Below are 25,296 nucleotides of genomic sequence, written 5' to 3'. Positions count from 1 at the left end.
GAATTATAAACCAGCAGATATCTCCATCTTGATGTAAGAAAGCTTTGATTTGTTTCTCTTTACCAAAGCAGTTTTTTTTTCTGCCGCCATTTTCAAAAATTGAACTTATTTGGTTTCTTGATGAGAGTTAGAAGAGAAGATTAGAGGAAGCACTCCTTGTCTGTATCCCAAACAGCCTAGCAAACATAGCAAGCAATCTTGTAGCTTAAAGGAAACATTAGCTTAGCTAGCCTAGCTACATTAACAAAATCTGCCTACGAGCACATCTGAAGCTCTTGCCATATCATGTTTCATACCAGGCTAACTGTCTCCTCCTGTTGCTAAGCTAATTGTCTCCTGGCTCCAGCTACATATTTAGCATACAGGCCTGAGAGTGGTGTCAGTCTTCTCATCAAACTCTCAACAAGAAAGCTAACAACCATATTTCCCAAAATGTGAAACTATTCCTTGAAATTACTGCATCACTTGACAATCAACCATATGTTATTTTACTATACAGCAAGTACCAAAATTGTGCTTCTTTAAAAATGGCTGAATATAATATAAATTTAGTGATAAAACTGTTGGACTGCTTAGTGGTATTCAATTTAATATGGCCTGTAAAGACCTTTAAAGTTGAAAGGCCATTTTCATCTGGTGTTTCTATTATTTTGTCCATGACCTTTAAGGAGGCATTCATACACTGCATCTTCTGTTTTTTTGTTGTTTTTTTTTTTTTTTTATGTGTAAAAATATGTGAAAAATTGCTTTTCGCTTAGTTCCTTAGGCAATAGCTTGGTTCCCTGTTGCATTCTTTAGCCAGCATGTGGAGTGTGAGTTCACAGCACTCAGTGCCAGGTGCATTTGTGAGTCCTGAGGGGGGAGTCTGACAAACAACAAGAGTTCTGAGAGAAATGTCGCAGTGGAGTCACACCGCCAGTCAGAGGTGCCATGCAAGTGCATATGTCATATACATGAAATGGCCTCAGGAGTAGCAGCTGAAAACCGTCACAAGGCATTAAGAGTCACTGAGGTGTTACCTCGTGCCAAACTGCCTCTCTCTTACTGAACCCCCCCCCCACATTTGTCACCTTCCGTCACCTCTCTCCTCTTGGCTGACCTGCTGATGTCACTCGGGTGCAGCCACGTGCAGCCAGCACAGCCACAGAAGGTGCAATGTGACGGTCAGGGACTGTCAAAATAGGTGTAACTTTGACTGCAGAGTGCTCCAGTCACCATGGACTTGACAGGTTATTCTTTCAATAGAGGTTTTTTTTCTGTCTGGTTAATGACCACTCCCTTCTCTTAATGATACAAAGGCATTCGAAGAGCAGTTCCCACGAAGGATAACATTAGATCATTTGAAAACTAGAGAGAATTAAAGAACATATTACAACAATGCCCATTTCAATGTACTCTCTGTGTTCTCATTCCTCTAAAACCTTCACATTCACTCTTTGTCCATGTTTCATGGCGTCATCCATTTGATACCTGCTCATCACATTTCCTGTTTCCTCTTTCCATCCTTTTTCAATCTCTACCTGAATGAATGAATGAATCAGATTTCAGAAAAGCATGTGCAGATTAGCCCACTTGGTTCATCTTAAATCAAAGCTACTGATAATGCTTTGCATATTTGCTCATTGCACGTTGTATACCTATATAACAGTTGAAATAAATGTTACAGTAATTACAAATATTCTGTAATGAATACAAAGTGTTCATGCATCTATGATCAACTTCATTCTTTTCTCATTCTGTCTCCATTACAGTTGAAATGGCAGCATTTTTTTCTGTATGAGTCTTTAAATCTATTCACATTTTTTTACCAGTTAAAAATAATCAAGCGCCTTGTTGTAATAGTCGAGCTTTTAAATGAGCTCGAGGAATGTGGTCCGCGCTGTGAAAATCCTAGACGTGTGCCAGGAAGTCAAAGCACCACCCTGTTTCCAGCCTGTGTGTGTATGTGTGTCTTGTTTTTCCAGAGTGTAATTGTAATCCCTTTGGCTCAGTCAGTGATCGCTGTAATGGCACAGGATTTTGTATATGTAAGGAGGGCACTACAGGGCCTAAGTGTCAGGAGTGTCTACCCGGCTATTTGTGGGACGATGGCTGCAAATGTAAGTAGAACCACAAACCCTCACGCAGCTCCCGGCTGTTCTCCCCCTCAGCTCTGTCTCTCTCTGCTATCTCTCTCTGGTTTCTCTTCTCTCTGTGTGATTCCTGAGCTTTGGCTGGAAGAATGTGCTGCACATGCGCGAAACTGCTCAGCTGCCTTGACAAATACGGAGCTAACCGGTACCATGAGCTAACCCAATGTACTTTGCCATTTGATTCACTAACGGAACCTGTGTTACACACTTGCTGCGGCTGCGTTAATAATGTAACATCAGCAGGTGCCCCACATGGCTCAAATAGAGAGAAGGCAATGGCATGGCAGGATGCATGCTGCTCAGTAACTCAGTTATCCAGCCATGTCACACACCAACAAAACAACAGCTGAGTCAATATTGACTGCTTGACAGGCTGCCTGTGATCTGTTTGAGCAGCCATCACCCCATTGCTAGTCCACAGCAGGACAATGTCATCCAACACTGACATTTTTTAAAAGAGAATGCAGGTCATTTTCAGTTCCAGCCCATTTATTACTGTCTACTGTTTATATTTCCCCCCCGGTCATTTTGCAATGCATGCCCTGTGTAATCAATTTTTTTTTTTCAAATGTCACCAATTTGTCATTGTTTTTTTCAAGTCAAACTTCAGTGACAAACCTACAGGAGGTAGCCATAATAAAGTACACACCTCATGATGAAGGATTTCAGCTATTTGACAGTCAGAGAAAGCACTCTGACTTTGAGGTAGAAAACCACCATTGCAAGCACTGTTTATGCTGCATATTTTTGCCTAATGCATGTGTAGCTTTGGCGCAGATGATTTGGCCTCGTTGGAGCTCTCTGGCTTGTCTTGTGCACATAACTTATTGTCAGACCAGCTGCAAATTGGCATTTGAGCAACCACGATCCATCTTTGTATCAGTTTGTAACTCCGATTAAGTGTGGTGACATCTGTTTGCCTACCTCCTGTAGCTCAACATTAATCTCTGTCCTGGTTAACAAAGGTGTCCTAAATAGGGCTCCTCAGCATTGTAAGTTGACAGGATTTTCAGGGCTTCATTTCAAGAGGACGCCTCTATTTCCTCCTGTGGCTGTAAGGCGATAGTGAGTGAAAGCAGTGTGTAGTATTACGAAGAAAGTCAAAGACATGGGAAAAATTGTGTCTGCTTCCTATGGTGTATTCGTCCTATCACAGAGCCTGAAATATTCCTGATCCAATCAGAAGTCTGTGAATGTGACCAGTCATATGAAAACCACCATCTCTGGCACAGTGCAATAAATGCACCACCCAAAAGTTAAGAAAAGATACATGATGGATTCATCTGTTTTGTGTTTACGCATAAGCAGGAATACTGTAAGGAAGAGGAACCACTTGGCCACTGGCAGAAAAAGATTTAATACCTTTCCAGTACATTGATTTAAATCTGCACTAGTTTTTTTGTAAGAGTATTTACAAAAAAAGGAAAGCCTACTGTAATTCAGCTAGAAGATTTCTCTCTGCTAAAACTGTACGGGAATAAATTAGGCAGCTATTTACAAAACTGATTCAATACTGGGGCCAGGTTGGTTTTGTGGTATGTTTCTGAAGAAAACTGAAAAACACAGACAATATACATTCTTATACAAACTGTTCTGAAAATAACTCAACGAGTTAGAAAGAGTGGGAAAGAGTGGGAAGCCACTTGAATATGAAAGTGAATATGTTGAGATACTACACAGTTGTGCACAGGCTTTAAAGGCTTAGAACACAGAGATGGTTTGATATGCTATCTTCACAGGTGACATGTTTCAAATGCCCAAAAACACATTTTATATGAATCGTATATGATCACTATAATGTTGAACAATCGTCGATCTATGGATCTAAATTAGGAAATGAGAGGTTGTGATGTCAGTCCCTAAAAATAACAGAGCAAAGGCTTTTTGCAAGAGCTGCTATTTGCCACTGGTGTGCAACAGTACAAGTAGAAATCCATCATCAATGAGACCAGCAGACAGCAGCCACAGAGACCACGACGACTGCAGCCACTGAGCTTTGTCTGCAGGGCTGTTGTAGAAGTGTGATGTTTGAGAGGAGAGGGCTCGTGAGACATTACTCGATGAACTACTGCGAATGCTGAGCTGTACAACAGCAGTAATTAGATAACAAGTAAAAAGGAACGTAGAAAAAAACTATGTGAAAAAAGTCAAACAGATGGGAAGTCACATACAATGAGACAGAGCTCAGACTGGATCAGTTTTATTTGTTGGATTAGCTATGAAGCAGTGATTAGAAAATCAAACAAACATTATTGTGTGAACTAATTTTTATGTTCTCAAAACTTAGCCAGCAACTGCAACACTTGAGCATGTTTTACTCCATTTCCCAGAACGTTTCAGGGACACCAAAAGTAAGGTGTCCTCTGTGCTGTGCATTTTTAGGGAGAGTGACAGCAACAGCAGTGTCAGAAAGAGACGGAAGAAGAAGGTGTGGTGTTGTATTTGATCCTGGTGAAGAGTGCACAGGGTTTTACATTCTACTGACAACCTGCAAAGATAAAGCCCTGACTGCACTGCCTTCTGGTCTGCTGAGGCTACAGGGGAAATAAGTATTTCTGCCTCTACTATGGATTTCTCCATGTACTGTTGTTGATGTTTTAGTAGCTGAAAGCTCAGGCAATAACTTAAAAAGCTAGTTTTCCATGGGAATTAGAAAAATAACCCTAACAACAAATGGTCCAAAGAGGGAAATACACATAGCTGTTTTAGGGTGCATTTGTTCTCACTCTGGCAGCACAAAATGTTTTCCACATATAGTTTAAAATGGGAAACACCTGAAATAGTGCCTGCTGAAGGAGCAGCTAATGCTGAGTTATTCCACCACTGAAATAGTTAACGTTTCCGTCTTGACCTTCCTCTGCTTCCCTGCTGCTGCAGTAATTATGTGCATGGACCAGACTATATCTGCATGCAGACTGAAGAATGCAATTAAAACTCAAATCTCTCGTCAAACACATCACAGTCCCAGACAGGCACACCTAGTTCATCGGTCCCCTCTCTAAATATTATCACTCATATCGAAAGCAAACGCTACAAATCTTGTCATTTACTGCCTGTGCTGGCTCTGTTTACATGCGGGGAAATGGTTAATGTGAGAGATTTAAGAGAGATAAAGGTGCAGAGCTCTCAGAATAATTCATCCTAATTTTCAGGTTTTCAACACAATTCTTCCACCATCTTTAGAACATCTTCACTCTATTAAAAACATGGTTCCGTTAAACCTGCTGTTGGAACAATGACCAAGCAAATTGCACAAGGATCAGTTCAAACCCATAATGCCCTGCACTGTTACTTTATGTGCCCTCAGGCAGTGGGTGGGTGTCATCCCCCTTGTTAGCAAAATGAGCAGAATGCATTCCCCTTGTTAACCTGCCACCCCCCCTCTCCATCCCCCTAACAGAAGAGAGTGCAGGGGCAGAGGGATTGTTAAGTTGAATATGTTGGTCTACTCTGCCTGACTTATTGATCCTTTATTTGACTGAAGTTTATGCAAGTTAGAATCTATGACCCCCACTATGGCTGTGAACTGGGCTGAGTATTGATGAATCCATGGTGCTGGAGGAGCAGACAGATCTGTAATTGTACCTTTTTGTCTCAGTGCCTTCTGTTATTTTCTTCTTGGATCTATAATATTCTCTAAAGTATATACTATAAATACTCAATCCATACTATTGTAGCTTTAATACTTTATAGTGTAGTATCACCTTTATGATCAAAGTGACAAGTAGCAACATGTAGTCGCAGAAGAGCGAGAGGATCATATAGACACACTGCTGCCTGTAGTATTCCTATAATATTTCTATGATCATTCAGTCGCACCTGTGCTGCTGAAAATAAACCCCAGCCCAAACCACCTCTGTAACAAAGTATTTAGGGGAGACATGACTTTAGATATAGTTTTCACTATAGGGGTTAGGGGTTGGGGTTTGAGCCATCCTCCCTGTTAAAAATTAACAGAACTCCAACTACCCTCAGGTTTTGCTCTCCCCTTCAGTGTTACAGTACCTGTAATCCCATCGACTCTGCTATAAATCTTTAACAAACTTCTTATTGATGTTCTTTTTAAAAATCAATATCTCTGTTTCATTTTGGCCATTAGCATTGCTTAATTGGCAGCCAGCGAAGCGTTTTGCCTGCAGGGTTCGGCCATTACCTGAGCTTTCCTTTGAAGTCAGCTGAACTTGGTATGCAGCGCTGAGCATCATGCAGAATTAATTTTAAAGTAAAATAAAAATTCACTCTCAGTTTCTAGATGTAAACATAATAGGCCTACACACCTCACTAACAGGGGCTGCTTTCACTCGACGGAAACAGCTGAGAGTGATTAGTAAATGACAACACTTTCATTTCAGAGCCATTTTGCCCAGTTCGCATGTTGCTGTATTTGGGCTTAGCCTACTTTCTGGAAGACAGTGAACCAGTTAAATTGAGGCTAAATGCAACCTGAGGACAATATCCATGCTGCTGAAGATACAGTAGCTATTAGCAGTCAGCCATCCCACATAGCTATTGTTAGACATCATTTATATCTAAAGCAACTCAGCTGAATTCATATTCACAGACATTATTTTTTTGTTTGACACATTTGTGTGTAATACTGTTTGTTGGCTGCTAGCTCAAGCTAGAAAGTTTAGCTGGTTAGGACTGCTGCTAAACGCAAGTTAGTAGACAGAACAGTCATATCATAGCTCAGGCTAACTATAATGACTTCAGGCAGGCTAGTTAAGGCTGCTGCTGAAAGTAGTTTTCAGCTGAAATGAAACTTTACCAGCTTGATTGGATGAATATAACACATTCACCATGAAGTTAGTTACTCCAATGAATAGTTAGTGTTTTATTGTCTTAAGTAGGAAATGACATCCTGACTATGATGGAAATGAAATAGTACAAATATGCAAATTATATGCTATTGTCACAAAGCTCTTTTTGTGTCACATCTTTATTTTTAGGTGCAGGAGAAGGCTGCCATCATTTTGCATCTCTTGCATAAACGTAGATTTCAGGTCCCTCATGCTCCAGCTTGTTGTGTGTGGCTGACCTTGAGCTGGTTTTACTTTGAAAAGGAGCGCACACACAGTGATATGCCTTGCACGGCTTTTCAAGTATTTCTATGATACATTTAGAGAACAGAAAGAACATGAACCACACTGAACAGAAATACATGACATGTTAGCATTTTATCACGAATGCAAGGTGGGATAAGACGGACAGGACGAAAGGTCATTGTCTAATTAAAGGAGTCTCTCCCGTGTACTGATCATATCAAGGCCTCTTGCTGAAAAACATGATTAACACACATGATTGCTCTTCCTTGTCATCTGGATGACAAGTTTAGCTGCCTCGTCATGAGGAGGGAGCCAAAGGCTTTCCAGAGAAAGAAACTGCTTTTGTAGCAGTGGCTGGAGTTTTATATATTGACTCATTACTGTAGTTTCTGCTGAGTGGCTGAATTGGTCATGAAATTGATATGTCAGATGGAGAAAAAAGACTAGAGTTCAGATGTCTTGGCTGGATCTAGTTGTGCATGGTAATTGGTGAGCTGTGGCCCGAAGCAAAACTTACTGAGCCAAACAGCAGCTCCCTTTTCCCCAACAAAACAGACGTGGCACAAATAGGATTCGCAGAGTCAATGTTTCTTAACAAGCCTCCCATCAAAGCCCTATTTGGCTATTCTTGGGAGACAGCATGCATCCAATCCTGAGTATTAGGAGAAAGGCCTGATATTTGTTATTGTGATATTTATGTCCCATAGAGTTCATAGATTGCTCACCACATTGTTTTCCACTCCCATAAAGGACTGAAATGGGCAGAAGTGGCCCCTGTGTTTATCACTGTTTATTTGTCTCTGTTGGTTTATTAGTTTGTGCGGCGCTGCTTTGTTTGCCTCCAGCTTGCTTGACAGCTTGCCTCCACTGGGAATAGAGTGGCCTCGGTGTCCCAGCTCTAAATATACACCAATTTTCACCTGACGTTCGGTTCGTCTAAGTCACTGGTGTTGGGGGAAAGCCTTTCAGGCTTCGAGGAAACTGTGAATTTCTGTGCAGTAACGTAGCTGACGGGATGGGGCTTCGAATAACTATGTTATTCCAGGAATGGAAATAATTAATGGAATTTGCGCACACTACAAACACATTTGATTAGATTTACATACAAAAGATGAGTTGAAAGTGGTTGCCAGGTATTTCTAAAGGAAAAGGGTTTTGGTCTTGCTACATACAGATAATCCTTTTTTTTTTAATGCTGTTCAACTGCATGTTTTAATATTTTAGGAGGATGTGAAATCTTATTGGTGTTTTTTTGTTTTGTTTTTTTTTTAAAGGAACACAATATAAAAATGTGAATATATGTGAAGTATGATTACATTTATGAAGGGAGGTGTAAAATATAGACAGTTTGCCATCATCTTTTACTGGAATACTGGATGTGATAAATGAGCCCTTTAAATCCATTATGTGTTTATTTTTGTTCTAATAATGCCATCTTAAAATTTATTGTGATGGCAGACTGATGGTAGAGAAATTAGACAATCCCTGTGAAAACTACAAGATGATAATATTGATCCCACTCTTGCACCTGTACAGTAAATATGAAGCTGGAGGCAGCAGCTGAAAGCACTGGTTTTTACAGGTTTATGTGCCTGTTTGTGTTTCTTGACTGGGAGAAGCTCGGCCTACCAGGCAACCAGCTAATGGTCCCGGCCAGAAAAAGAGGCCGGTACAAAACACCCACAAGAGTGGCATCGATCTTCTCATCTATCCCAAAATGTCAAACTACTCCTAGAAGTGCTTAAACCTGGAATAAACTGTGGTAACACTTTACTTGAAGAAAAGAGTTTTGGATTTGTTCATCCCTTCTCAATGGGGCAACTGAGCAGAAAATGAAATGATGTGAAATTAGCTTTGCTGGGATTTGATAATGAGCACTATTCTGATGTGTTTTAGATGCATGACAGTGCACTTCAAGTAAAGTGTCACCCAAACCCTCCTGCATGTGTGATTCTCACTCCTCTCTCCTTTCTTTGCATTGCCCCCGCCGCAGCCCGGGTGTGTGACAACGAGCTCCTGCGCTGCCAAAATGGCGGGGTGTGCGTCAACAACGTACGCTGCAACTGCCCCGCAGCCTACACGGGCCTGCAGTGCGAGAAGCCTCGCTGCGAGTCGGAGCTGGGGGGCTGCGGGGGACCCAACTCAGGCCAGGCCCCCCTGACGCCCCCGTCCTCCCCCACGCTGCTGTCGCTGCTGCTGCTGATGGGCTCGGCGCTCCTGAGAGAGGCCTCCTGCTGGCCCGCCGTGCTCTGAAGAGACCCATGACCCGGTGGGAGAGATAAACCCCCCACCACCTCCACCTTAACCTTCCCATCCCCCCCGTTCAAACAACCAACAACCATTTAACAAGAGCAACCATGAGCTTTCTGGACTGTATGTACTGAGCTTCTCCGCCGCCAGACTCAATGGACACTCGCGCTGACAATAAAGGGAATGTGCCCGACAAATGAGTGCAAAAACTTTTCATTTAATTTCAAAGAATATATAGAAATGAAAAAAACATATACTTCTAAAAATGCCAGATATTAGTAAAAAAAAAAAAAAAAGAGCAACTGAGCATTTGCCTAATAAGAGTAAAATGAGCAAAGAACAATGAGACTCCCTCCCCCTCTAAGCCATACCAGGTACTTGAGCTCCTTCCAGTTTGAGAAGGGATAACCGAAGATGACAGACTTGTTCACTTCCTCTCTTATTGCCACGGCAACAACAGCTGCGACCAATCAGCTCTCGCACGAGCCGACAGAGGCCGCCGATCCCCCCGGGATGCTTCTGTGAGTTAATGTTGGCTGGACTGACGCCGAAGAAATCTCAAAGAAACCGCCCCCCTGCCGAACGGCAGAGACTGGCCTCGGAAACGCAACGGTTACACATCACCACGGCGACAAACAAGAGGAGGAGACAACGCAGGCGGCATTCTTTGCTGTCAGTGCATTGTGGATAGAAGGAAATCTGTCCGGACTGCCACTTTGTGACACAAAAACCTTGCCCACGTCGATCCCTCTCCAGCTTTCTGTCTCTCCCCCAAGCTCTATCTCATCCTCCCTCCTCTTCATCCTCCCTCTCGTTCCGTCCTGCAGTCCCCGGCCCCCTCGCCATGCTGCCACAGACCTGTGCTTTCGTGAACGTTACTCTGTAAACCCTTGTTGGTTGAAAGATTCTTTTGTCCGATGTTAGTGATGCACATGTGTAAGAAGCCCCTTCCCTCTCCCCTCCTTTCCCCTCTCCTCCAAAAAGATACTCCAATAAACCTGTCTGATTCTTTTTCTATCTTAGAGCCACCACGCTCCCTCTACGATCATGGTCAGAGGATAGTTTTCACCTGAGCAGGCGAGAAGCGCATAGAAAACCATCGGTGTATTTGCAAGATCTTTTCTCGACAGAGCAAACAAAAAAAGAGTCATGTAGTCCTTTTGTATCTTTGCCGAACTGTGATTGAAAAAAGGCAACCTTAAATGTATCTATTTAGGACATCCAAATGCGCAAGCAGTTGTTTTTGGTTTTCTTTCGATTTCCATTTCTTTCATTCACCTACTTTATTTGTTAATATTACTTTTAGTTGTGCAGTTGATTTTCCTTTGTATTGGCAACGTGCTGGCATCAAAGAATATCAGTTTACATATACAGTATAAATAAAGTGTAATAAAATCCCACCAAAGGACGTTATAAATGTTTTGTTCTTGCTTTAACACTTGAGAATTTAAGTGAATAAAAGTGAAATAATTAAACTGTGTCCATCATTTTGTTTGTGCAGGTAGGTGCATCATTTTGTAGCTTGTGGATGTTTGACACTGATAGATCATAGATGGAATTAAGGATGTTGTTTTTTTGGTTGTTTTTTGCTCGTTATCCTGATTTGTCTTTTATCTGCCAACCAAATCCAAAACAATAGTTTAATCCACCAGTCCATGATTTTCCTCAAAAGAACGATTTGGTGCCAGTTATGGTGAAGCTAAAGACAGCGTTCAGTTGGTACGTTTGCATTTAATTGAATCAAAACAAGTGCTCGAGTAACATAGAGAGTGACTCAGTCGCCATCAGTGTTTCTCTTCAGACCGCTTTTGACTTGAAATGATGAGCTGATCAGTGATATTGCTTTTCTGTAGTTTAAAGAAAACAGACATGATGGCAACTTGCTTTGTCTTTGATACGTCTGGAGAAGTCTTTTGGGGGATGCTTAATTTGACGTATTTGTACAAACTCTGCTTTGAATGATTAAACTGCAAAAAAATTAAACGGAAAACAATCTGACGGCAAAATTTGTCAATGTGGCTAAACTGATTCCACTCAATATCTTAAATTAATTGAACTCGGATTCAGTGAACTCGGAGCTAACGAGACGACTGAACTAATTATTCACTCACATTTTTAAGCAGCAGGGAAACTCGAACCAGCTGAAAATGTTTTACAGTGCATGTTTTTCTTACCTTTCCCTTCATATTACAGCTGCACACCATGCTGACGCTGCATTAACATACAGAAAAAAAACAGCACAGGCATTTCAATCACAGCAGCAGAAGCGCTCTGTTAAACATTGTTTGGTTTACTGTTGGTGTTAATCCGATGCTTAAAGCTGTCTGCAGGACTCTTCAGGTACTTTTCATGTGATGAGCGCATTACGAATTAGAAATCTTAGTTCATGCCTCCTATAAAAACGCTCCAGGTCCTTGAAGTGCTGTTACTGTATTGTTATCATATTTATATCTGCACATCCAACGTTCTGCAAACACTTGAGGTGCTGCTTAAGAAGTGCTGACACGCTACATAAATCTGTGTATCAGCTTTGGTGATATTTCCGTGCTATTTATCTTGAATTCAATCTGGTAAAGATTTGTTTCAGTGGCATGCATTGTCGGAGGCACTGAATTAAATATTTACAACTATTGATGTCTCCCAGAGAGCCTGTGTTCAAAGTTTATATAGTGGGTCTTGTCAGATACTCGACAGTTCATCCATAACCTGAAATATTCAAACCGCAGCTGCAGCTAAACAGACTCCATCCTTTTGTTGTTTAAAAGTTTGACTCAGAGGAAATAAAGGAACTTAGGACCATTGATTGTTATGTTAATAGCTAATGTGTCTTTTTTTTATTGTATATGCTCTTGTCAATGGGACAGTATTGACATTGCAAATAGACCCTTTTCCTAATCATATGCTGTAAACATAAAACCTTAAGAAACTTGATCTGGATTGTAGACATGCTATATGCTTTCTTTGCAGCTTGTTACGGATAAAACAGATTTTCTTTCCTAAAATATTCTCTTTCAAGCCAAATTATTATTTTTTGATATGTCATATTCTTGGTTGTGTCTGATCCACAGCCACCAAATCCCTAAATCAAAACTTCATATTTTGAAACATCCTCAGTGGACTGCAGCACCTTTACTGAAATGAAAATAAAAGACCTTTTTCATTTTACTGCCTGACTGCAGATTTTGTCTGTAAGTGCTGGAGCTGCTTTTCTCTTCAAACTTGTTTTTTTAACACTGTTTTTTCTTTCATATTTTATTTAATTTCTTTTACATTTTATTCAGCTGGAATCATGTTTCAAACTGGATTAGTTACTGCTCAGAGACAACAAAAGCTAAAACAAACCCTATTTCCTCGACCACTGCTGTGTGTGAGAGAGGCGTCTGACTCCAGGGACGCCCTGATAAATTCAGTCAAAGTCACTTGTTTGTCAAGGTCCCCTACAGTGGCCCTAATTTTAACCATGTGTTCAGCCCAGGTGTCAATGCACCATGCTGCGTGGAGAATTAAAATAGAGTTGACGCCGTTTGGGGAGAGGACTTCATCCTAGATATCTCACCTCCAGCAGCTGTTGGCTGACCCAACCATGAAGCATCTCCGGAATACCTCGGAGCAAACCGTCCGCCGCCAGTGGATTATCTCGACCCTGTAATGTGCTTTGTGGAAATGACTGGTGAAAAGTGTTTAAAGGGGCAATGAGTGTGTTATCTTTTATTTCTGCCCTGGAGCAAAAACAATGTGGAATTATCTGTGGGGGATCAAAGACTCAACAAAGGCAGTCCAGCTATGGAGGCAATAAACGTTCCTTTGCCTTTATGCTGTAATTAGCTAGAATTATAACTGTTTGCGTCACTCACAGGCCACCGTAGCTCAAAGGGACAGGCGTCTTTGTCAGGTTTGTGAAGATGAAGGATAAAGTAAGAGGAGTTTTGATAGTTGTCTTAAAGAGAACACACTTCTAACTAATAACTTCTCTCTTCGAGGTGGACTGTGTGTTTGTGGTTGCCATTTGCAGTCAATGAAGATGCAGAGCTGTCCATTTCCTCATCTGTTTCTGTGTGGTAAACCTGACGACCCACACTTGCAGTGAATCTTGAGGCTTTTCCCACTTGCTAGAATTTGCATCATCAATAAAAGAATGATTTGACCCTTTGTGAAATATATTCATTTTCTTGCCAGACGTAAAGACAGGTTCGGCCTATACTGAGCTATATTTGCCTGGACGCAGTAACCTCGGTGAGCCATGTCCACAATATATTACCGCATAATTTAGTTCGCTTTAGAGGCGCTGTTGGGCTGGACATCAGGCCATATTTCACGGTAAAACAGCATATTTGATAACTGCTAACATTAGCATTCAACCACTTCCCAGCTAACTTTACAGAGCTGAAAGTTACCATAAAGCTCTGTGGAGCTGAGGGGTCTTGCAGAGTTGAGTGATAATTCTGCGTGGGTTCATCTCTTTGAGCGACCTCTTCTACAGGCAAGAAGTCATGTGATCAAAGACATACAGACCCAATCCAATTCAACTGTAAGGTTTGTAGTGACTGACTCACTGTCACGATGAATATCCAGGCTTTCCATTTGTTCAGGTCAGGCAAGTCATCATTTTCTGTGTCCTTGCTTCCCCAAACGCGCCTCTCCCTGCCATCCTTTAAAGAAAAAAAGACATTGGTGGATATCATGAAGAACGTTGCAGAATTGGTTTAGGACTCTGTGTCTTGTGCAAATAAAAAGCTATACAAATCATACATTTCTTACCCTTATCTATCTTACAATGTGCCAGAGACTTGAAGAGTAATTCACAATGTTACTGGCTTTCATGTAAAACGTGGGTAGACATTAATTAATTCATATTGCATTTTCAATTCTCTCAAAATAAGTTATCCTTGGTTGCTAAAATTATTTCGCTCTGCATTTCTTGACAATTTAATGAAAAAAACATAAAATATCAAAAAATATGAAGCTTTTTTTTTCCTTTCAAGAGGAGGAGACGTCTCGGAGCGTTGAGTGTATATTCAGCATCTGATTTTTAACTGATCTTTTGTTGGAGGGCAAGGGAAAACAAGCTTAAGCAGCCTTACATTAGGTCGGGCTGAGAGGTATTGACCTTGCCCATGCACTCTTTTTCCCGCTATGGTTGTGATGTGTTTGTTTGTGTGATGATCAATGCACTTATTGAACCACACACAGCACTTATTGATCAGTGTTTCTTTTTCCTACAGCGGGCGCTGAGTGGTTTCTCCACACTGAAACGAGACATACAGTATGTCTATTAAGGGATACTGAAGGCGCTACTCAGCGAGAAGCCCTCATAGAGCTCGACTGAAATTGTTTGACTTTTTGTCCCTTTATAAATGTTTCTTTTGAGGAGGTATGAAGTTTTTTGTATTTTTTTTTCCTCTGGCCCACATCTTTCCTTCTATTATTTTATTAGCAGGTTAATCTCAACGCTTGGCTAGCTCACAAATACTTTCAAGGCTTGATTTTTCAAAGGTACAGATTCCTTTGCAGACCAGGACACCTGAGGTGCTACCACGGTAGTACGTCTCCCTGCTGGTGATTGACTGTTACACATCCAGGATTTTTACCTGGCTGGAACTTATTGCCATTTTTTCTGAGGGGAAATGTCACATAGTCAGCTCTCGCAGTGTTTGGAAACACCAGATATTCTTAAAGTTAGGCAGACTTTTGTTGCCATGATTTCGGAAGAAATATTCACAGTTATTGATGTTTTACTGAGTCTGATTGGCTCACAAACACATTTATGCACTTTACACTATAAACACTACACTACGATCTCAGATTGTGTCACATTGTGCTGTGATATTCTGTCCCTAACAAGAAAAAAAGGTTTAAACACATGTCTCTTTTCTGTACGCAAGACCACGACTGTGTAGACATGAACAAATGAAAGATTTCTTCATTATCCTGTGATTCACATCATATCAGCACAGTCTGTTTATTCAGTGCTGGGCCACATCATACCGGCTGAGTGAGACAACACATGGGAGATAAAGTGACTGAGAAGTGAGACTGAGGAGTGACATCTTGTTGAAGTGAAAATATTGTGCAGTGGCACAGAGTTAAGCCATCGGGATTCGGGCTTTATCAGACTTTTTCCCAGTACTTCAAAATCCTTGACACTCGTGATGACTTTCCAGCTGCGAGCAGGGAATGTTTGAAATGTAGAAAGTGAAATTCCGTCGAGGCTCAACGCGGTTGATGGATGTCAAACACTGCTCTCATGCCAGGGAGGAGTCAGGAGCGGAGGGGAGCCCACACCAGCCACCATGTTCAGCGGTTTTTGAAGTGACAGTTTGGCAATGACAACCTTTTCCTGCACCTTGGAATGATGCACCTGTAACTGGTAACTCTGGGAATGAAACTGGAAAGAGACTGAGGAATAAAAAACAACCATGTCTATGGCTAAATTTAAATGTATATTAATGAAGACCAGAACATTTGTAATTATATGATATTATGGCAAACACTGTGCAGTGATACTAATAATATAACACTGTGATAAAAGATATGGTATATACATACTGTGTTTAAAGAGTGATCCTGATATGGCCCATTCAGTCGTCTGAGAGATGCTGAGAGACCCGATTTTTTTTATATTCACATGTACCTCTGACTAATGATTTTGTCTTTATAGTGAAGTGTCCGTGCAATCTTTACCACCTGGGCAAAGCCATCAATAAAGTCTAATCTAAATCTAAGACAAGGGTTTCTTTCATTTATCCACTACAAAGATATTTAGTCACTGAAAACCCTAGAGGGCATAAATATAAATTAAGACATCTTAAATTTATGAGCTTAATCAATATGCCCAGAAATGGGAGGGAAGATTACAGCGGAAACAAACCTACTTCACGGCATTGTTTTTTTAAAGCACTAACAACATCTTTTAAGCCAACTAACAGGCTTTTTGACAGCAGACATCGGGCTCGTTCACGATGAACTGCACAGGGCCTGAGAACGAGAGCACTGGCGGGAAGTCGCACTCAAGACAGACAGTCTCCAGAAGCCTTCACAGCATTCACAGGAGGTCAAAGAAATATTAACGTCCTGTTAGATCCAATTAGCTACAATTCTCATATTAGGCATGCAGTCACAGCAGTTTGCAGCTGTATATAAATAAAGCAGCAACCTCTGGGGGTGAAATATAGAGCCAATGCTGAAGTGCCAAAATCGGCAGATCCTTGAATGCCACTTGCGACTGGCTGCAAAAGCAAAGCAATCCCCATAGACCCCCATATACAAATGACCAACTTTACAGCAGAAATAAACATGTTTACAGCGTGGTGCAAAAAACTGTTTTGGTCTCTGTAGCTAATTGGATCTCATTCATGACTACTGCACAGGGTGCTCATAATAAAACAAACATTCACGTGCAACATGTGTCTAATAAAATCAAAATGTCTTCAAATGGACAAACATAATTATATGTCACATTGTTTTTGTAATCAATGGAGAGAAACTGCAGCACCCGCCTCCATTAAGTGCTGCTGCTTTGATCTTGGGATCTTTGCCTACGTTTGCATGATGTCAGAGCAAATCCTGATCAAGTCAAACAGAAATCAGCATGCATTATGTGATCAGTCATTGATTCCACACAGGCCTGGCTCATCTCAATCCAGCCTATTTGACATTAACATATATTAGCATATATTAGACCTAACACTAATGATGGCTCTGTTCTACGCAAGTGTCCCAGCAGGTCAAGACAGTGACATCCAGACCCTGAAGCTGATCTGTATGGAATTCAGCCATCATTGTTTTCATTATTTACACCTGAATGATTTTTTAACTGTGTTAACTATTTTTAGTACACAGATATTGCACCAATCAAATTACCAGCATCAGCACTGTCAGTGAACTGAATACTGGGTGTGCTGTCACTGCAGAAAAATACATGAACCTCAGATTTCCTTTCTTTTTGTCAAACCCTAATGTGCCCAGCTGACCACTTGTGTTCAGATTTCACTGCTTCCTACATCACTTCCAGCAGAAGGTCAAAGGTCCCTGCAAATTTATTAACCTGTCATCAGATTTGTTTGACGCGAGCCGACAGCTGAAACCAAAATGTTTAAAGTTCTAATGTACATGCATATGTGTAACAGGAGGCAGATGTGAGCTGAGCCGTCTGCACATGCCCACACAGTCTGGGGAAAAGGTCTGGCTAAAGTGGAGGCACCTGTATGAGTGGAGTATGGCTGAGCGATGCCTTTAAAAGCCCAGAAGTTGTTTCACACCGACCTTTTCACGCATGTGTCACAGTAGATCAGAACTCTGAAGTGTTTCTTGATGCCTTTACTGCTAGTTTTATGTTCAGTAGATTCATTGGAAAGACTTTGGTTGATACTCGCTGACAAATACATGTCACTTGAATTAAGAAAGAAAAAGAAACAGGCTGCCTTGTAAGGATTTCCACTGTGAGGCTTTGTGAGAACAAATGAAGCACACCGGCGCCACGTCACAGCTCGCTCAGTTGCATTCTCATGTCAAAGTCAGAGCTATAACAAGTGGCTGAATATAGAAGTGCTGAGATTTGAAGTAACAGACTGTTTGCTTTCTGTGTCATGCTCTTCCCTGCAGTGTGTATAGTATCAACCTGAGTACACACTGGCCGTTTTCCACAGATGTAGTGTGTGCTGCGGACAAACAGTGTGTGCAACCACAGCCTCAACGCTCCGATACACTGATAGACTGAACAAACACAGGGTCAACGAAAAAGTCACACAGCTCGCACGCCAGAATAAAAGAAACTTGTCAAACTGTATTGTTTTGTTTTCCATCTTTTAGGCCTTGACCATACGTATTCAGGAATTTTATTATAAGAGATATTTTCACATGGCATCTTTCTCAAACGCTCCATTTTACATATGTGGACACAGAAAAAACAGAGTTAGATGTTGTTTACTTGTGAACAAGTCGACCAAATACAGAGGAAAATGTTTGGCTTGCAAAATATCACTATAACTTAGTCAAGCCCTCAGTTTCAACTTTTTTTTTTCTTTTGCCATAAATCCCACCTAAAACCTCACATTGTCAGAATCATCGTTGTTCACAGTCAGCAGCTAATTAAGCCAATCAGAGGTGCAAGTGAAAGTCATCCGTGTCATAGTAATGTCACTGTGAGGTGGATTTGTTTGACGGTGATGTGTCGGTGCAACAGGTACTCATTCATGTATTTTCTCTTGACGGCAGCCATATCAGCGTTCACTGTTGTCTGTGTTGTACTAATAAGAGCAGAGACAGCTGTCTCGTCAGAAATAGAATTGATTCGGTGCCATGCCTGTGGCAAAACATCTGATGTGCAAAAACCCTTTCAGACATGTGAGACCCTTTCAGACATCTTTAGCTTCTGTAAACCAGACCGGGGAGAGACACCAGTGGTTGTGTGACTGATTTTCAGCGTGTTATTAAATCAGTCAATGACAGAAAACGTGTCAGTCACATAGCTTTATGGGTTTTATATGTGGGACCACGTTAGCTACATAATCCCCCCTTTACTGTTTGTTTTCTGCAGTCGTTTCAGAAGAAAATGAGGCCACACTTGACAGATAGTGATATGTTCATTTGAAGTGTCTTTCACTTTAAAGAGAGAGAGACGGGGGTTCGAGAATCAGCATCGCTGTGGCGTTGTTCCCTTCAAAGAGGCAGGCTAATTCCTGCTATCTTTGATGTTTCTGCAGGTACACCATGTAGTGGGAGATAGGAGTGAAAGGGTGACGGTCTGAGGGAGACAGTGATGCCACGTGCTGCCTGCTAACTACGAACGAGGGGCCAAGATGGTCATCTGTGCCATCATTAGCCAGCATTCCTGTATCTTCCCTTTTATTGGGAGAACAAAAGAGCGTCTCTGGTGCTGTAAATACAGTTTGCTCCACTGCTGGCATCCCCGCTGCTTTAGTAAGGATGGGATAATCAGCCGTATTGTGGTCCAGCCCTCCTAATGGGAATATCTCAGCAAAGACTCTGGCAGCGAGTCAAACAAAAGGCATTTACTGGATGGTAGAGAGACAAACATGGCTAAAAGTCCTTCGGCCTGGCAATCGGACCACTGGGCAGCCTCTATGGTTTGGATAGCACAGTGTGTTGGTTGGCAGCTCTGCAGCTACAACCAGGGAAAGTAAATGAAAACCTCCCTCTTTGCTTTTCATCGACTGGAATTAAAGTGCCCTTGAGCAAACTGTGCCTGTGTTAGCCTGACTGCTGAAGCAAATGTTGAACAACGCTGAAAAGGAAGTAAAATGATTCCATACATGAAGACGTTAAAAATGTTTAAGAGAAGCTTGTGTTAGAGACACAGAGCAGGAAGTATTGACACCAGAGTGACATTTTTTGCTTTGAATTTATCTTTGAGCCCACAGTAAAAAAAAAAAAAAAAAAAAAGGATAATGAGACGACTACATAGGAGGTTTTTGTTTCCTGAATCTCGTCCAACCAGCTGAGGATCTCTCCTCCTTCTGGTTTGCGCTGATGAGCGAATGCAGTCGGTAACCTAGATTGTTGCCTAGGAAGACCGTCATTAAGGAGCCGTCTCTGAGCAGCAGAAAATACCTTTTTTGCTTTCGCTTATCCCCAAGGACACAAACAGGTGTGTGTGAGTGAAATAATTATGCATGGCATGTTTGCTCTAAAGTCTTCCGTGCAGCGTTAGTTTGCTGCAACATCAGTGATGAAGATATAAATACATCTGAGCTCACCGTGGTGGCAGTTAGCGTTTCCTGTTTTAAAGCAGTGTCAAAATGTAAAGCTACTGGTTAAGCTTGTGTGTTGGACGCCGTCATATTCTGACCACATAATCTACCACTTACTGAATATTTAGCAACGAATGGTTTAGTCATGTAATTAGTACACTGTGGCTGAAACCCCTTTTTTAACTCAAGATATTCACTTACATGTTGGTGACGGTTAGCCTTTCTTTTCATCAACCAGACCATCCAAAGGTTTGAAACTCCCTATTTTAAAGTCCTCTGAATTTTGTCCTTGGTATAACCGACAGGCATTTCAGCCATGTAGGAGTTGAAGCAGCTGTAAACTGACATTCGCTTGCACACATAGAGATGCATCTTACTTGAGTCAAAGCTTTATTGCTTTTTTTTTTTAATCTCACCATCACTTCATGAGTATAGTTCTGCCAGAGTGCACCAGAATCACGCCACTTTTTTCCTCAAGTGAGGAAACAGTGTGGACAGGTAATCCAGTCAAAATTCATATGCATTTTTTAAGCACTTTAAAATCCAGCCATCAGTAAAGCATGTGTCATGCTAGAGAGCCAATGAAGACAAATGCAATCGTCAGAGTTGTCATATTGACCTTTAAGGTGTGTTGACTGATTCACGGCATCAACTTGTATACATCTGTTAGCCTTTGACGACAGCTAGCTAGCTGATAAAGGCGACTAGTAGAGACGAAAGGCAGCTAATTCATTTAGTTGTGATGCATTTGCAAAGAAACATTACAAAGCCTGTTCAGCTGGGCCAGCTACCGCATCCACAGCGGCTGCAGGAAATTAGCTTACTTAGCTACGTTTTCACAGCCCACCTGGCTGCAGAACCCCAAAAGGCAACGGCTCAGCTTAGGAAATTTAGTTAACAAATACATTAAACATGCTTACATGGTATTTCACACCATATTACATGAAAATGGACACTATCCAGACATTGTTAATTGTTGTATCGCCGCACACTATGTACACTTCACTTTGCCATGTGACTGCACAACAAACAAGGGCTCAAGATGCTTGAGGATCAGAGTCATCAGAAAATCTGATCTGTGGAAAGGAAGGAGAAAATATACCAACTGGAACTGAAGAAATAGTGAGAACACTGACAAAAGATGTTCCAGTCCAAGAAGACCAGACAAAGATCAACTATAAACTGTTACCTGCTGTACCAAAATTGGATCCATTCATTCTCAATAACCTTGAGCATAGATGGCAAAAAATGTTTTAAACAAAAACACATTTATCCTTTTGCTACTGATCTGTGGGAAATGCTGAGCGAAAACAGAACAGCAGTGACCGCTCAGCGGCAACGACAAAAGAGGAAAAAACACAGATCGCTTACGTTACCTTGAAAGGATTTAAGACAGTGAGAAGCAGTAAGAACATTTGCATATGACCTTGGGGAGTGTTTTGGTATGAGACAAAAAGGTGCTTCTCAGCGCGAGGATCTAATCAGACGGCTTGATTAAACCCGTGCAGACCCCCTGTTGCACGAGGGCTTTGCAGCTCACGTGTGTGAGCGTACACTCATTTAAGAATCACTTATCATGGTAAATGAGTGTCAGTCAAGGTCTGAGATGAGCATTTTGTCACAGCGTCTTGTCCGCCTTAAGTTTCCACCGAGCATTCCCTGTGCCTCGGTAGACGTCTGGACAGGACATGAAGACGAAAGGAGAGACTTTAAAGTGTCAAAAAAAATGATGGTGGAATTTTTTACATGAAGTGAAAGTACGCAGAATGTTTTTTTTTTATGAAAAAAATTTTAAAAATGTCAAGTGTTTGGACCCCATTGTGGATGGTGATGTGAAGAATTAGCAAATGTGTTTTTCCATTTCACTGTGTCACTAATGCTCGGGATCAGCCCACAGTGTATACAGTATGAGCTAATTAACTTCCCTCTCCGGCCTCACTCCTGCTCCCACTCCCTGTCAGTCCTCGCTCTCTTTTCTCCTAACTCCTCCACCACCAGTCCTCCTCACATCCCTCTTCTTTCTCTCGCTGCTTTTTTCGCCCACGTTTTCCATCTTTGGTAATTTGGCCCAAGTTCATCTTGTCACCGAACGGATTCCTCAGCAAAGTGAAAAATGACATTTTGGGTCGGGGACTTCAAGGATGGTCAAGTTAATGAATGGCCACCAGATGGCCCTTATTAGGCTAATGTGTTCCCCCTCTCTGCAGCCCCAGCTCCCGCCTGGGGACTTAAGTAGCTGGCAGCCAGTGTGTATGTGTGCGCATCTCTGTTTCAGTGTTTGTGTGTGTGTGTGTGCATGTGACGTGCAGAAAGCAGGGGTTTAACATCCTAAATGTGTGATGTTGTTGAGTTAAATCAGGTTAACCTGAGAGGATGGAAGGACACAGCATCTCCACTTTAACTCAGCTTCCCTGTGTTTTGATGGGGTCAACTGTCCACTGCTGTCCCGGCACCCAGCTGACCCCCGGCCCTCCCCATCTGACAGCCTGACACCAGCCGCCGTCGCCGCACTCAAGTCTGAAGTTTACATGCAAAAAATAGGATTCAGAGGATGAGCAGCGAGGCGCTTTTCCCTGCCAGTCTGACCGCGTGTTAATTGCCTCATTTATAATCCCTGCTCATCAAAATGAATAATTGTTGTAATGCATACATCCACCACAAAGACCTTTGTTAAACTCCAGAATTATGCTAAACATGGTAATTCATTGAGTTTAATTTATTAGATCGTCATCAGTGTAAGCTGCCGGCGGGCCTTTGTGTTTCCGTAGGTGAATGTTGTAGCTACGAGGGATGAGAGCGGAGCTGTCAGATCTGTTTCAAATGAGGCCGCCGGTAGCTGCGCAACAAGTTCCTGGAGGCCTCAACATCCTCTCTCTCTCCAGCAGATGGGATTCTTCATTATGTAAAAAGCCTTTTGTACAAATCACATCAACATGTTTTGTGAGCAGAATTGACTCAGTTAAACTGTCGGCCAATAGCAAGCAGGCTTGACAGTTTTGACCTTTGAGGGGAGGGAGAGCCAGAGAGTCCAAAATAGATGACGCTATCACAGCTTATTAGCCGCGTCGCCTGATTCAGTTTAATCTAACCTTCTCTGGTTAAATAAAATGTTCTGCACAAAAGAGAGACGGTTATGTGACAAGATGGTACAAACACGTCTTTTGGATGAACACTGAGGATTGCATTGTCCGATTAGTCGAGCTTCTTAGCAGTCAGTTAGCAAACTCGCTTTATTTTCCCTCTTTTAAACTTCTCATTGAACGCAGCGGTGAGCTAAATGTGAGGGGGGAGTAAACTGAACAAAGAGAAAGCAGACAGAAGCCCCTGGAGTGATTTAGTTAAGTTAAGCTTTGCAACTTTTTTCTTTTTGGGGTAGTTTGCTTTTAGTATCATGATGCTAATTCAACAGTAGCCGTGCAGGGCGAGTTGGTTTGTTATTTTTGAGCTCTCGGTAAAGTAACTTAAGCTACACAATAAAATACTCTCCTCATCAGTCTGGACTTGTAACATAAATATGTTTTACATACAGTAGCAAAACAACATGCTAAATAAGGCCAGCTACAGTTAGCCTTAAGGTAGCTAGCATTGCTTTATTGTTGATGGTGCAGATGAAGGGAGCTTTAAATTGAATACACTTCAGGATTGTACAAAATAGACTTATGAGGCTATGATATCTCCACTACAAGGCATTTGATACATGCTTTAAATACTAAAAACTACAGTTTGAACACAGACGCTGAAATTCAGACTCAACATGGCGTCTTTGTCACAGCGGGAAAAATGTGTAAATAATGGCTGAACTCGCTTTCACACTGCCCGGACTGACTGGGATCAGAATGGAGACATTGTTAATGTTATTGGCAGCAACTTATCTCCCGTTATGATGAGACAAATGGTTTGCTGTGAAAAAGGCCCACTGTACAATAAGTTAAAGTAAACGTACCAGCGTCTTCCAGTCGAATCGCAGGCTTTCTCCACACCGTTTGCATGCACCAATCACTGATAACCACACGACAGGTTCGGTTAGTTTAAAAGGGAATTCGGCTGGGCGGATTCAGTTGCATTAAATGCAGCTAACAGACCTCTGAGAAGTGAGCGAGCGCATGGACGAAATGCAACTGAACGAGCAATTGATGCGTGAGCGTGGTTGCCACTGCAGACTAAATAGGGCAACAACATCGTTATCCATCACGCTGAAAGTAAAAACTGTAATAAGGGAGTAGGGTGACCTCAGGCGGGACTGAAACTCCTCGTAGTGGTGGTGTGGTGCCATCAGCGGAGGTTGGGACATAACTGCTGACGCCACCACATTCCCAGGAATGACAAATGGGATCTGAATACATCTGGAGGTGCTTCGGGGGACACTGGGGAATGGGCACACTGCGAATGGCACGATTGCCAGTCGAGGTTCGGAGGGAAAGAGGGAGTTGAGCTCACTCTGCTGTGCCTATAAGACCCCAAAATAGAAGCTCTGCCTCCCACATCTCCATCATCTCTCTGCCACACAGGAGGAAATAGGGGTCTGCATACATAATATAGAGAGCTCTATGGGTGTATGTTATTAACTAAACTACCTCTTGCCACAAATACGCTTAGAGCTACGGAATTAAAGTAAAGTGTAATCAAATATGGCTGCAGCTGCGTGTTAAGTAAGACACATCCACCCATTTTACACCGCCAATAACTGATTTAAAGCTTGGTTGACCTTGTGCTAAAGATAATCAGCACATTATTGTTATTTGTATTTTTATTGTTATTATTACTATTATTATTGTTATTAACATAGTGATTTCATATTGACAAAGGGTCTTTTCATGAACTAACTTTTTCCTGTGGTTTAAAATCAATCCAGATGCTCCAACCATCTTAACTGCCACATAAACAAGGCTTAGCTAAATAGATAATAACATAAATGAAAAAAATATATATATCTAATAATATAATATAAATCCTTTAGCTTAGCTTAGCACAGTAGCAGTAACTGCTGTGTCTGCAGCCATTGACTAGTGGAATTCATGTGATTTTGATATGCCGCCTTTTAAAATCACATACATGGATGTATTTACTTAAAGAGTAACTAACTAAACTAGCTCATCACTTTAAATTGGCAAGAAAGAAGTGTAAGGTCTATTATGTAAAGTATAAACTGATATATCTGTT

General features: G+C 41.6%; 1 protein-coding gene across 3 annotated transcripts in view; it reads left to right on the top strand.

Moving 5' to 3' along the window:
• Positions 1 to 10,844, top strand: part of ntng1a (netrin g1a) — an 87,207-nt gene extending 76,363 nt beyond the window's left edge. For 2 of the 3 annotated variants that reach the window (XM_041961969.1, XM_041961968.1), the window contains one exon: positions 9,171 to 10,844. In XM_041961969.1, the coding sequence (XP_041817903.1) occupies positions 9,171 to 9,430 (260 nt within the window). In that variant the 3' untranslated portion in view covers positions 9,431 to 10,844. Of the gene's footprint in view, positions 1 to 1,964; positions 2,100 to 9,170 lie in introns of all 3 variants that reach the window. The other variant, XM_041961971.1, reaches the window with a different exon arrangement.
• Positions 10,845 to 25,296: the final 14,452 nt, after the last annotated feature.

This window comes from Chelmon rostratus, chromosome 20 (genome assembly GCF_017976325.1).
Source record: "Chelmon rostratus isolate fCheRos1 chromosome 20, fCheRos1.pri, whole genome shotgun sequence".
Classification (NCBI taxonomy): domain Eukaryota; kingdom Metazoa; phylum Chordata; class Actinopteri; order Chaetodontiformes; family Chaetodontidae; genus Chelmon; species Chelmon rostratus.
Note: the sequence above shows the minus strand (reverse complement) of the source record. Positions and strands in the feature narration are given on the sequence as shown.